This window comes from Tamandua tetradactyla, chromosome 6, assembly GCF_023851605.1.
Source record: "Tamandua tetradactyla isolate mTamTet1 chromosome 6, mTamTet1.pri, whole genome shotgun sequence".
Classification (NCBI taxonomy): domain Eukaryota; kingdom Metazoa; phylum Chordata; class Mammalia; order Pilosa; family Myrmecophagidae; genus Tamandua; species Tamandua tetradactyla.
Genome location: NC_135332.1, coordinates 149,076,010 through 149,090,987, shown reverse-complemented (window position 1 = coordinate 149,090,987; position 14,978 = coordinate 149,076,010). Strand labels below are relative to the sequence as shown.

The 14,978-nt window shown below is 39.8% G+C and overlaps 1 protein-coding gene across 1 annotated transcript in view; it reads left to right on the top strand.

Annotated features, from left to right (window-relative positions):
* The window catches only part of DPYS (dihydropyrimidinase), an 88,172-nt gene that overhangs the window by 8,516 nt on the left and 64,678 nt on the right, over positions 1-14,978 (top strand). Inside the window, exons 2-4 of the mRNA XM_077167454.1 lie at positions 5,102-5,260; positions 6,961-7,140; positions 8,575-8,764. Coding sequence (XP_077023569.1) covers positions 5,102-5,260; positions 6,961-7,140; positions 8,575-8,764 — 529 coding nt within the window. The remainder of the gene's footprint in view (positions 1-5,101; positions 5,261-6,960; positions 7,141-8,574; positions 8,765-14,978) is intronic.

Here is a 14,978-nt window from a genome sequence, read left to right as displayed (position 1 = left end):
CCTGCTTTGCAGGTAGCAGTCAGCTTTCTCTCTCCTTGAAACTCTGGTGTCGTGGATTGGCTGCATCCAGCAGAGAACCCTGAGTTGTCTGTTCAGTATCACTAGCCCATGGATGATGGGTGTGTGAAAGCAAAGAAGCCCTGGAATAGGGCCCTTCTTTGTAACTCTCTTTTAGGGATACACAATGTCGATAACAGTTATCATAATGAAATGTACTTCATGTGAGCTTAAAATCATGTTTTATTCCTGGATTTAGAATTCATAATTCCATAGGGGTCTTTCTTATTTTCTTTTGTATGGTTTCGTGTTTCAGAAATGCTTGATTCTCTTTACCAACCCGTGTGTTTCTCAAAATCATGATTGACCCAGCGGTGTGGTAACTGGCTGGAAATCAGATCATGCTAAAGGGAAGATCGGGTAAGGTGAACTGGCTTTAATGGGGTAGGATGAGGCCCACAGTAGGATGATGGGAAGACCTGCTGCTCACATTTACATCCTCCTCCATTTACCAGCTGCGTGACCTTGGAATGTCACTTCAACATCTCTGAGCCTTGGTGTCCCTTACTGTAAAATCAGATAATATCTACTTTCCAGGGCTGTAGCAAGGATTAGATGAGCTAATGTGTATAAAGTGCTGAACACAGGCCTGGTCCTTATTACAAACTCCTCTTTTGAAAGGCAGATGCCTCCCGGTGGGGGTGGGGGAAGTCTCCTTCATTCACACCTTGGGGAGTCGTACACCAATCCAGATCACAGATCTGCAGTTTCCAGTCGTGGCTCGCTGGATCCCGTGGAAAGAGTGGAAGGTTTCAAAACTTGAAATAACATCAGGGGAATCTGAAATAACTTTCCGCAGCCACGTGGCTCTCTGGCTGACCAGATGTCTAGAAGAAATAGGTGGGAGAAAGAGGCTCCAGGAGAGGGTGGGCTGCAGGGGCAGCCCGTGCTTGGTCCCTGTTCAGCAGGGCTCAGCGGAGATCCCTGTGGTCAGTGGCTGAGGCCCCAGTGGTTTGAAAAAGATATCAGTTTTTCATCCATTTTGCCCCCGCAGGCCCGGGGTATCTATCCTCCCGGTACTACAATTTCTCTAAATTCGTCTCCAGGGTTGAGGGTGGGGAGAGTGGGAAGGAAAAATAGAGCAAGAAGAATAGAAGAAAAGATAAGTCTGCACTTCTCCTTTCCCTTCCCAGCTCCTAGGTAATTAGAAGATGGAGATTTGTGATAAATCCTTCTTACAGAGCCTTCAGGCAGCAGCCCTAGGAATTTAAATCTAATGTCGTTTTGGAAAAGTGGCCCTTTGACCACTTCAGTCTAGGGAGACCATCACCCCCCTGCTTAATTTATATGTCATATATATGCTTATGTATATATCTATATATGTAGCATGCTTATTTTTCTTATAAACATTATGCTTTTGATGTAGAAAATTTTACAAGTATTGGAAATAAATCTAGAGATGAATGAAAGCAACCTATGCACTTGCTGCCCAGAAATAGCTGTGAAACCCTTTGATATTGACTCAGGATTGTTTTGCTTTTGCGCCAAGTGTTGGTATGTCCTGGTGCATGCTATGGTGGCTCATATTATCATGTCTCTCTTCTCTTTCCTTGGTCACGTTGGCCCCCTCAGGACCCCTCTGGCATCCTCAACCAGGTGATGCCACATCTTTTTCCTCCCCTTTCTCTTTAGCATAAAGTCTGCATTTCTTCCTGTCTGCAAATCCCATGAAGCTAACCACGTTGCCCCAGCATCTCAAACTCATGTTCCCTCTAGATGCCGGCTCTACACGCCATCTCTGGCCCTTTATCGGCCATTCTTTCAGCATCCGCGTCTAATTCTTGGTTTGTCTGACTCCCTTGGCTCCTATAGACGTTTGCCCTTCTTCTTCCTCAGGGAAGCATGGCTTTATATCCTCCCGGTACTCTTAATTCTGCCTTTACCTTCTGCTGTTGAACTGTGGGCTCTTTCCCTGGGGCCCTACTTCCTCAGAGTTTCTCCCCCTGACCCCCTTGCTGGTCCCTTTTCCCAGATGTCCAGGCTATGGAACCTGATGGCCGGGCTCCAATACTGCCTTTGTGATTTGATAGCTGTGTGATTTTGAGCAAGTTATTTTCTGCGTCTGTGCTCAATTTCCTCAACTATAAAATGGGACAACAGTGCCTACTGCAGAACTGCTGTGGTGATTGAAACAGAGAAGACATACTGATCATCAGAATAGTCCCTGGCACGCAAGAACTACTCACTAATAGTTAGATATAATTATTATTATCATTGGCAACTTCTACATGTGTGTCCCAATTCTAATTTTAACTCCAGCTTACTCTGATCTCTGAGCTGATCTTTCACTCCTTGGGATTCCCAGGAGTCTTTTATCTATAGCTCTTTTAGAGAGTTTAGCAATTTTTAACCTCTCATTAGTGATTTCTAAATTTCCTTTTGTTATAGAAGTATACATTCTATCTGCTGTTACATCTAATTATTTTATCATAGTTATTTATTCATTTTTCTGTCTCCTTCTTTAGACTATAAACAACCTGAGGGTCGAATCTTTGTCTAGTATATTTTTCCGCCTTCCACCCCTCATGCCATAGAATAGCATGCATGTGGTAGACATTTTTTTCTGTGAAAGCTTTTTTTTGAGATACAATTCACAGATACAGTTTCACCCATTGAAAATGTGCCATTCAATTTTTTTTTTTAGAATTTAAACACAGTTGTGCACCCGCCACTACCATCGATTTTATAACATTTTCATCACTCCAGAAAGTAACCCTATACCCATTGGTTGTCACCCTCCACTTTTACCTTAAACCCCAGGTCCTGACAATTACTCATCTACTTCTCGCTTATAGAGATTTGCCTATTCTAGACATTTCATGTAAATAGAATCATATAATATGTGGTCTTTTGTGACTGGCTTCTTTCACTTAGCTTAATGCTTTCGAGATCCATCCATGACGTTGCACGTATCATCACTTCATTCCTTTTAATGGCCAAATAATATTCTGCTGCATGATATACCACATTTTATTTATCCGTTTATCAGTTGATGGACATTTAGGTTGTTTCCACTTTTGGTTATTATGAAGAATGCTGCTTGGAACATTTGTGTTCAAGTTTTTTTTGTGGACATGTTTTCATTTCTCTTGGATGTATGCCTAGAAGTGGAATGGCTGGGTCACATAGGAACTCTATGTTTAACTTTTTGAGGAATTGTCAAACTGTTTTCTAAAGTGACTTCATCTCATTTTACATTCCCATCAACAGTGTATGAGAGTTCTGATTTATCCACATCCTGCATGTGGTAGACTTTTAATATGGAAAGAACAGAAAGAATAGTTATTTAAGCTTCAAATTTCTAGTTCAATAGATATTAGAAAAGTTCTTTCTCTTAAGACTTCAATTAACAGCACTTTCTATTAGAAAAATTCCCTTCATCTTCACAGGGCGTCTGTGTAGCATTGGGAAGACACTTTCAGAAGGAAGAAGGTGGGAAGATTATTTTGCATTCAAATAAAAGTACAGTCTATGGAATTTTTTTCTAGCATTGTTATTGCACCAGTAGGGATTTCTTAAGAAATGTAAATATGTATTGTTTCATCCTGAATGAGGCAATGTGGAGAAAAGTACAGGATCCTGTACAAAAAGAAAATTTTTGAGAGCAAAAAGAATTGGGGTGGAGCCAAGTGACATAAGGACAAAAATCTATTGAAGCAAAAAAGAAGGAGGTCGAATAGAGCTAGTCTGCCAGGTGAGATATAGGAACAGTCGGTGTGCCAGGGGGCTGAGGGAGAGGGTGGCAGGGATGGAATCAGGGCACACTGTCTCCTTCTGTGTTGTAACATGACTACGTGTTCAATGGTGAGAAGACACGAAGCATGAAAAGTGAAGTGTAAAGGCACAAGATGCATCCTGGGCATATAGCTGAAGCTTATCAAGCACTTAACTGAATCTAAGCACTTCATATCCAAATTCTCCATTAAATCCTCCCAACAACCCTGTGGTTTACACACACTTATTCTCACTTTGCAGGTGAGGAATCAAACTGCCCAGAGGACCACAGCTGATAAGTATCAGATGAGTTATGTTTCCCAACTTCCCTGCTCTTAACTGCTGTGCTATCACAACTCTTGGCCTACGCTGGTTTTGTTCACCTATGTCATTTGTATAAGACAACTATAAGTGTATTAACCAACTTATAGTTTTCATTGAAAGCCAATTGAAATAGTTTGCCAAAGACTCTTGATTTGGCCACTTAGTTTTTACATTAGTCGTAAGTAATGTTACAATATGCTAAGGGAGTTATGTCTCTTGAGATATGCCAATATGATATGCCATTTGAGAGTTGAGGCAGATCATGCAGGGCTTTATAGACCAAGTTACCAATACTAAATTTATTCCAAAGGCAGTGAGAAGTACTAGTCAAGCAGTCACATTTGGGCTTTGGAAAAGATCCCTCTTGTTGCAGTGAGGAGTTTGGATTGGTGGGGCTGGGGCCAAACTGAAGGCATACCTATCAGCCAAGACTTACGGTAGTCAAGCTGAGAGATGAGAAGGGTCTGAACTAACACTACAGCAGTGGCAAATTAAGATGTATATTAAGGGAAGATTAATTAAGGTAACTCCTTAGTCTTCCCTTAATTAATTAATTTTGTGGAAGATGAGGGAGAGGCAGGAATCATTCTCCCAGTATTCTGCCTGGTTTGCAGGGTAGTTGAAGATATGATTCATCAAGATTGGTCCTAATTAAATGAGATTTTCCAATAACAAATATAGTAGAAAAATTTCTTAATCGTCTCCATTTTTCACTTTTGGTTTTTCTTTACAGCCACCGCTCTGCATTCTCAGGGTAAAAGGCCTTTCATTTCATCTGGCACGCCATTCTTTGTGCAGAAGCAATTCTAGCAGTTTTAATACTTCCAACTTTAATTTATGGAAATTCTATTTGTGTCCCTCTGGGTCTTTTAAACAGGCAGCATCTTTGTGCAATTTCCTGCACCCATCAAGCTTGCCAAGGTGCTTGCAAATGCACACTGTTCAACGTGATAAATGACTTGATTGGAAAACTGATGGCTCTTGTTGACCCCTCTTGTGCTTTCAGGCCGCGCTGGCTGGAGGCACCACCATGATCATCGATTTTGCTGTTCCTCATAAAGGCGGCTCTCTCCTTGAGGCCTTCGAGACCTGGAGGGGCTGGGCTGATCCCAAAGTCTGCTGCGACTACAGCCTGCACGTGGCTGTGACGTGGTGGAGTGACCAGGTAAACTGCCCGGGGTTCAAACGGTTCCGCTGAGTCCCATAGTCCTTGCGCTATACCAGAGCCAACTAACTGGAATTGTCAAAATGCAAGGGACACGTTGCCTCCCGGAGAACAGGGGTGGAGGAGAGACTTTTCTTTGCATATTAAAAAAAACTTATTAATAAAAAAACATTCAGACACACAAATATTCTTAACATACAAATATTCCATACGTGGTATATAATCAATGGCTCACAATTGAAAAAATCACCACATAGTTGTATATTCATTGCCATGATCGTTTTTTTGAACATTTGCATCACTCCAGAAAAAGAAGTAAAAAAGAAGAAAGGAAAAACTCATATATACCATACCTCTCACCTCTCCCTCTCATTGACCATTAGTATTTCCACCTACCCAATTTATTTTAACCTTTGTTCCCCTATTATTTGCATATTCTTTTGACTTTTGAATCCTCTGAAAAGATTACCAATGAAAAACACTAAAGTTAAAAAATATGTCAAGACGAGAGGATAAACCCTTGATGTACAAGAGCCATTCCTAATACTTAATTGGTGAATGATAAATGCTTTAAATATAATTTTTAAAGTACACTTTCTCTCGACTGCAGCATCTCCAGTAAATACTCAGAAGTCACAGGTGCTGGAGCACAGTGTAATATCCATGCTAACAATGACAAAATTCCTAAACATATAAAACAGCTCTCTGCTTTTATCCCTTTTTGTCTGCATCCATATGGAGAAAGTCCATGTTGTGGCTGCCTGATTGTTTTCTGTAACCAGAAGGGTAAAATAAAATAGACAAGGTGATGGATTTGTTTATTATTTTGCTTTGATGATGGTTTCATGGGTATATAGATATATCAAAACTTTAACTGTTCACTTTAAATAGGTGCAGTTTATTGCCCGTCAATTATACCTAAATGCAAGTGTTAGAATTAAAAAATGATATTATAGATAGATTATTGTTTTCATATAAATAATTACATTCTTCCATGTCTTAATTTCTGCAAATGCTCAAAGAGTGGGTAAATCTGTAGAATAATCTCAAATCCACAGATTCAAATGAAACTTTTTCTTGGAAAAATCAAACACTGGAATTTTAGTCCTTACTGAGACTTGAATTGGATCTGAAAGGGCAATTACTCGAGTTCCTCTTGAATTTAACCGTACATAACCCTTAAAGCCCTTGAAACTTATGGTCCGACCCTGACTCCGCAGCTAAACACTTATTCTGAGCTTTTGCAGGCAAGGCTGGTTAACCTACATCTTTTACTTTCCCCTCTCTAAGAATTCCCCTGTGGGTTTCAAATGTGAGCATAAAACCTTACTTCGCATTAGCTTTGATACCTTCCAGACCCATGATTGCTTCTGTTGCTGCCCAATGGCTTAGTCTTCATTTTCTGGAATAATATCCTCAAACTGGGAGATAGGGGCTGAGAATTGTACACCCAAGTCAACAAATGAAATACGTTGGGGTCAAACTGTTCATTCTTTCGTGATTTAAAACTATCACAGCAACAGTAATTTGTCAAATGAAATGGGTTATAACCTGGGGAAAAGGGCAAGTCCCTCATTACATTTATCAGGAATTAAACTGTTGATTTTAGTTAGGTCTCTGCCTGATGCACCGTTTTGGAGAAGGTTGAAATTATCACGTACATTAAGACATAATATTCTGTTGTTGTTGTTCCCTTTTAGGTTAAAGAAGAAATGAAAATTCTTGCCCAAGATAAAGGGGTTAACTCTTTCAAGATGTTCATGGCCTATAAAGGCCTGTACATGGTGGGGGATGTTGAGCTGTATGCAGCCTTTTCTCGGTGCAAGGAAATTGGAGCAATTGCTCTGGTCCATGCAGAAAATGGAGACTTAATTGCAGAGGTAAGGTTTTGCATTCCAAACCTTCCACAGAAATGAAAATGCCCATAACTTTAGATGAAGGATGATTGTCTTTAACTAGGTAAACGCATGTGACTTGGACATATTTTGTTGTGCTCAGGTTGTTGTGGGGCGCACCGAAAGCGAGACCACACAATTTAAAACTGCAAGCCAATTTGGAGGCTTTATTAGCCAGCTGACAACTGCCTCAGAAACCTCCAAGAAAGAGGATTCAGAGAGCAGCCCCCAGAGGTTTTCAAGGTGTGCTTATAAAGGCTAAAATCATGCTGTGGGTTTTTTGCAGTTGCTAGCAAGCAAGCGGTTCACAGAAGCAGAAAAATGCTGTTAGCCGTTGAGCCGTTGCCAAAACCTATCCCATTCCCACAGTTTCTTAGCATTGCTTGTTGTTTAACTCTCAGGGACATTCCGCCCCACTAGTGTGGGGACCCTCCCTGCCTGGGCCTGACTGATTGCTCCTGGCCCTCCACAAGGTCACTGCTTAGTTTCATTCAGGTTGTATATGCATTTGTATGAAGATTTTCCCCTTTCAAACCAGCTTTGAGATATCAAACATGTTTTATTATAAAAGCACACTTTTCTCTATGTCCCACAGCATTTAAAATTTTTTAATAGCTCAGGCAGCTGATTCAGAATGCCAAAGTGTGGTCAACATTAGTGTAATCTGAAGATACAAGCAGTGTATTAGGCAGCTATTTAAAGTCTTGCTCTTTATAGAAGCTGGGTATTAAAATATGCTCTGGAAGAATCTAGATGCTGTTTATTACACACATCAGTTCATTATTAATGCACAAGACACACCATCTGCATGATTTAAAGAGCTGTCTCTTACCCTTTATGTTAGCTGATTTTTTTCTCTCCAAGGCTCAGTCAGTGAGATCGAGGCCCAGTGGCCAGGAGGCAGAGTGGGATGATAAGAAGAAAGCATGAGCTTTAAACTCAAACAGACCAGGGTTTAAATTTACCTCCTCCACTTTCTAGCTATGTGACACCAGGCAAGTCATTTTACCACTCTGTGTATTACTTCAAATTCAACAAGGATCTAATAGCGGAGGCCAATATTTCGTTTCATTTTCTGCTCTGTACCAATAATACGTCTTAATATGCACACTGTTTTTCAAACAATATGATTAGAATTAGCCTCCTATCTTTTTCAGCTTTCCCATCAAAATAATTTAATTGTGAAAAATGCCTATGAAAAATTAACATATACCATTAGAGTACTAAAATGATTTTTATCGCATCTATATACGGGACACACACCATTTGCACACACACACACACACACACACACACACACACGCACACGTAAACCTTCCCCATCTGAAATCATGGGCGGTGCGGTTAATTTCCAAGAAAATACTGGAGTTTGTCCTACGGCCTTCCTTGCATGCGCACGCGTCCCTGTTACTGTTTTAGGGCGCCAAGAAGATGCTGGCTTTGGGGATCACAGGCCCCGAGGGCCACGAGATGTGCCGCCCGGAAGCCGTGGAGGCCGAGGCCACGCTGCGAGCCATCACCATCGCCAGCGCCGCGGGCGTCCCGCTCTACGTGGTGCATGTAATGAGCAAGTCGGCGGCGCAGGTCATTGGGGACGCGAGGAGACAAGGTACCTTCCCGACTCTAACATCACTTCTACAAAACAAGGTCAAGTCTCTCATAAGCTTTTGCTCCTGAAAAAGCTGCTCATCCATTGCCACGATTCCTCCTCCCTTTTTATTAGCATTCTTCCCGTTTTCTTTCTTTTTGATGCATGTCTACTTATGGCTCTTTTTGTCTAGCCTCGTGGCTGCCTCTCATCCGTGACGTCACTTCTCCATCCTTGAAACCTGAAACTATTTCCTTTGGCCACCTTAACAGCACTAGCACCCAGCTTTTTAATCAGATGGTTAAGTGCAATGCTCTCTAGATACCACTCCCCACCCCCATATCCGTGTACCGTGAGCTCCTACTAGGTGCTCAGCAGGTAATTTTTAAATTGAATTAGTTTGTCTGATAGTAGCACAGGTGTGGGAATAATGGAAGCATAATTACTATTATTCCATAATAATGGAATGGTCTGGAGACTATTTTTAAAATTTCATCCAAAGTTATTTTTACCTCAAGTTGCCTAAGTAAAGCCTCAGTTCTCTAGTTCAGTGTAGTATGTAAATAGACATTGTTTTAGTTTGTTCAGCTTCTGGAATGCAATATACCAGAAAAGGAATGGATTTAAAAAGGGAATTTATTAAGTTGCAAGTCTACAGTTCTAAGGCAGTGAAATGGTCTAAACTAAGGCATCCAGAGAAAGATACCTTAACTCCAAAGAAAGGTTTGATGAGGGCCCGGGTTTCCTTTCAGCTGGGAAGGCACATGGCGTCATCTGCTGGCTTTCTTTCCTGGCTTCTCGTTATATGAAGCTCCCCGGGGTGGGGGTGGGGGTGCTTTCCCTCCTCATTTACAGAGGTCTCTGGCTGTGTGGGCTCTAAAACATTTTCCAAAATGGTTCCCTCTTAGAGAGCTCCAGTAAGCGACCCCACCTGGAATGGGTGGAGACACATCTCCATAAAAACCGTCTAATCAAATTACCACCCACAACTGGGTGGGTCACATTTCCATGGAAACAATCAAAGAGATACCACCCAGCAATATTTTGAAAGAATATTAAAGAGCATGGCTTTTCTGGGGTACATGACAGTTTCAGACCAGCCCAGACATTATCTGAAAGGAAAGCGAAAATTTCCTGTTTTTGATAAGAAGTGGTCAGATAAATAATTTCATTCATTTTCCAGTAGTGGTAAAGAAAGGATGAAAACAAATACGGTGCATTTCATTCAATGATGTTAGGCATTGCTAGGATAGGCTAGTAGCTTCTATTTTCTTGTATTAGTCAGGGTTATCTAGAGAAAAAGAAGCAACTGGAAATATCTGTATATATGAGATTTATAAAGGTGTGTCACACAATTGTGGGAATGAAAGAGTCCAAAATCCATGGGGCATGCTGTGAAGCTGGCAACTGTGATGAAGGGTCTCAATGAACTCCAAAGGAGAGGATTGAGAAGCAGTGAAATTCTCTCTTCTTCCTTATAAAAGTCTTCAACTGATCAGATCAAATACAAGTGATTAGATTATCTCCTTTGCAGAAGGTGTGCCCTTAATTGACGTAATCAGCCACAGCTGCAGTCAACTAACTGATAATTTAATATACCTGCCTTCTGGATCATCAGCCAACCATGAAATACCAGTCCTTGCCTGACCAGACAGCTAGGCGCTGTCACCTCGCCAAGTTGACACTAGAACCTGTCCATCACTCTTCTCATCCTTTCAGAACTCTCAGATATTCTAAAATAGTGTTTAAATCATCTCAACATCCCGCTGTTTTTGTTTGTTTAACTGAAACTGACTGTACTTTTATAATGTATGTTATAAAAACTACAATAGTAAATTTGCAGATGCACAGATTGCTCTGTGGTTAGAATGCCTGCCTTTTATGTGGGAGACCTGAGTTCGATTCCCAGACCATGCACCCAAACTAACTAACTAACTAAATAAATTTGACATGTCTATAACTGAGACTAAAGTACTGTCAAAATTGCTTCTTACTGCGTGGGAGGTTAAGTGAGGATTTTGGGCAAGCCAGATGAATTTTGAAAAATTTAATCGACCAGCATCTTGTGTTAAGTGTAAGCTCAATTTCACACAAGGGATAGTAAGATCTTTCTACCAACCATTTTTGAAGACTTTCCACCGCACATATAATAAAACTTCAGTATGAAAAAGAAAAGTTCTTTTTAATAACCCCACAATTCAAAGTTACAGTGTTATGTTTTTCCCATCAGGTGGCGCCATTGCCAACTCTATGGAATCGGTTTTCTATGATTACTTGCTTTGCAACTCTATTGTGTCCTATGTCCTGTCAATCAAATCCATAATGTTAGAATATGATTTAAAAACAGTAAAATCAGCAAAAATGGTCAATCTTAAACCTTCAACAAGCTCTGCTTTTGACAGGACTGTCAGGAAGCAGTTTCTTCACCTCAAATGCTTGTTTTACACTGGGATAGAATTCCAGTAGGAGACAAGGAAAAGCCTAGGGAAGGTTTTAGAATATAGGGTATAGGAAGAAAGGGTATTAAAATTAAGTATAGACATTTTAATTTCATTTAAAATTATTTTAAATTTTATTTTATTTCTTGAATATGTAAGCCATTTATACAGTACCAAGTAAAAATCATAAATAAAAAAATACATTCTCAGAGAAGTGTTATTTCCTATTCTAGCTCCTTCATGCCACACTCCATAAATCACCATTTTTATTAATTTATTTCTGGCCTACCTTTACATGTTTTCTCATTGCAAAATAAGAATATTTGCATATTCTAATGCCCCCCTCTTTCTGACACAAAAGGTGGCATACTATTACAGCGTTCTTTGTCTTGCTTTTTTTTTTTCACTTGAAAATGTACCCTAAAGGTTGGTCCGTTATTTTAGTTATGGGGATCTTCCTCATACTTTTTCACAGGTGCTGAGTGATTATGCCATTGTGTTTATTCACCTGGATCCCTTCTTTTGGACATTTGGCTTGTTTTCGATCTTTAGCTATTGCAAATAAAGTTGCAGCGATAGCCTTGTGCATATGCTGTTTCACATTTGTAGCTAGTGTTTTCGTTCTCTATCTTTGCTGTAACAAATACAGATTTAGTGGCTTAAAACAACACAAATTTATGAGTTTACGGTTCTGTAGGTTAGGAGTCCAACACAGGTCTCATCACGCTAAAATCAAGGTGTCAGCAGAACTGTATTCCTTTCTGGAAGCTCTAGGAGAGAACCCATTTCTTTGCCTTTTCCAGCCACCCACATTCCTTGGCAAGTGCCCCCTTCCTCCATCATCTAAGCCAGCAATGGTGAGTCAAGTCTTTGTCACATTGCATTCCTCTGACCTCTTCTACCTCCTTCTTCCACTGTTAAGAACTCAAGTGATTACACTGGATCCACCTGAGAAATCCAGCATAATCTCCTCCATTTGAAGCTCCTTAAATCTGTGTACTCTCCCCTGCCACGTAAGGTAACGTTCACAGGTTCCAAAATTAGGGTGTGGCCATCTTCAAACGATTATTCTGTCTTCACTAGGAGGGCATTTTCAGGGTAGACTGCTAGAAGTGGGATTGCTGGCTCAAAAGGTAAATGCATATGTAATTTGGGGGGCTATTGCTGAATTCCTTTACAAAGCGATTGCAAGCATGAAATATTTAAATGTCACCCCAGGTGTTCTGGTTGAGTCACATTTATTGCAATAGTACTTGTGAAAATACCCTAATGCCCGATTGTAAAAGAAGCAGTAGAGCTCCGGGATAAATTAGCTTGAGAGACTTTCAGATCTCTCCCCAGTGATGCCTTTGCATATGTCCAAGTAGGAACCCAAAGGGGGCAGGGGGGTTGAGGCTGGTCTTAGACACAAACTGCTCACATAGTGCCTTCCTCAGTGAACCCCAGGGCATATCCCTGGGGACTGTATAGGGACATGGGTTGGAGGACCGCACACTCACCCTTCAAGGAAGATTCATCTGCCCTGACTGTGTTTACTTATTAGCTCACTTAAGTTCTGAATATAAAATACAGCAATGCGGATTTATTGTCTTGTTGAAATAAGAAATAGTTCAGCCTTACAGGCTCATAATATTGAGTTTCCCAGCTCAATCTGTCATCTAGGGTCTTGTCCCTAGAACGCAGCTTTGCATCACCTGGGAGCTTGTTAGAAAGTCAGAGCCTTGGACTTCATCCCAGACCCCTGAATCACAATGTACACTTCTAACTTGAACCCCAGATGACTCATATGCATGTTAAAGTTTGAGAAGCACTGCTCCTGGAGGTACATACATATCCCATTACTGATCATCTCTAGTGCAGTAGCCTAGATATACAATAATATTAAATTTGATTTTCTTGTTGAATTTGCCGACTATTTACCCAGAAGACAGCAATGGAAGGGGTTGTGATTATAACAACTGACATTGTTTGTTGAATGCTTAATATGTGCTTGGCTCATACTAGTATTTTTATGTATCTTATGTCATTTCAAGTTTTACTGTATATTATCTCATTAATGTGTTTTAATATGCATCATCTCTTTAAATTATCATAACACTTGCTTTAACCTAAATTTTATCTCTGTTTTGTGACAGATGAAACGGAAGCTTAGGAAATATTGATAAAATTATGTCCAAGATCACTTCACTAATAAGTGCTGAACTTAGAATTCAAACCCAAGCCCATCTGACTCCAAATTCCAAACATTTTTTCTTGCTTTCCACTCTGTTCAAGGAGAAATTAGTTAACAGAGTTGAGGAAACTTGGATATCAAGTTTATATTTAATTGATTTTAGGTTTTGGCCTTACACTTAAAATTATTGTTAAAATATTATCATCATTTGCTATTTATAAAGTCATTATTAAAAGAATAACACATGCCAGGAATATATTAAATGGGAAGTAAATACCTTCCACCCCCCTTTGGCCCTCTCCTTGGAGCTAACACTTTTTAACCATATCTGTCCTTGGTATTTTGGAGGTTACCTCCAAAATTCTAAAGTAAAAGCTTATAAATAGCAATTAATAGTTTTAGACAGTTTCAGTTGACTCCCGACTATGACAAAGAAACAATTTTGGTTATATGTCTTAATTCTCATACTCCTGAGTTTTATTAGTAATAATTATCACTCAAATAATATACTTAAATTTATATTTCTTGGCTATTACTTTTTGGGGTATCTCTTGATTCCCTCCCTGCTAGGTTGAATAAGGAAATCAGAAACCCCGCACCTCTCCCTTTTTGCCTCCTCTCTCTTCTATCAATATATTATCATCTTTACACAGATAGGGTTTACAGCATTACAGCTGACTTTCTAACTATAATCAAGTGTTCCATGCTTTGTGTATGGGTTAGTCTAAAATTTAAAATAGTTACAATATTAGGATTGTGTGAAAATTAAACTCTGTAGAGGTAATTAGTGAGAATAGAACCTTGGAGAAAGTTCTGTCACCAACTTGGAGTGCATTTAGTGGCGTTCAGCTTAACTCTTGGAGAAGCAAGTTACAAGTGTTGAGGCCAAGTGGGTTTTAACTTACACTCTAATAGAATTCAAAAGCATGCCTTATTTTAGTTCGCTTGATATTTGGACTGTTATGGCCTTGGACGATTTTTTAATTTTTCCTGGAGTTCATTCAAGAAGCTCTTTTTAAAAATAGATTGAGGAAAGAAACATACACCTTCTTTATCACTCATGAAGAGTTTCTAGCTTCTTTATCATACGTTCTATTACACGGAGTCAGTTCTTTTTACTGAGATTTATTTGGGAGGAGAACCTTCTATTTCCTTCTTGATTTTTGCTTTCCAAGCCTGCTGTACAGATGCCATCACAGGCTTTCTCTTCACTGTGCTTCTAGGTTGGAAATACTATCTCTTAATTCCCATATCTTCTCTTTCCTTGAATGACTTGAAGAATCTCAGGTAACTTTTTTAAGAAAACATATGCAGAAGGTAGATTTTCTGATGTCTTGTCCTCAAACTCCTTTGTTGATTTGAATGGGCTTAGAATTCTAGGTTCAGAATTACTCCCTTTTGAATTTTGAAGGCACCATTTCATTCTCTTCTGGTACCAGATGTTATAATCTTTTCTTTTTTTCAGTAACTTCTTTTACCATCTGAAAGGTTTTTTCAATTTTTCTTCATTTTAGTAGTCGAGAATTTCATTAAAATTATGTCTTGCAGTAGGCCTTTTTAAAATTCACGTTGATGCTCAGAGGCCAGTTTCAATCTGAAGACTCATCATTGATTCTGAGAATTT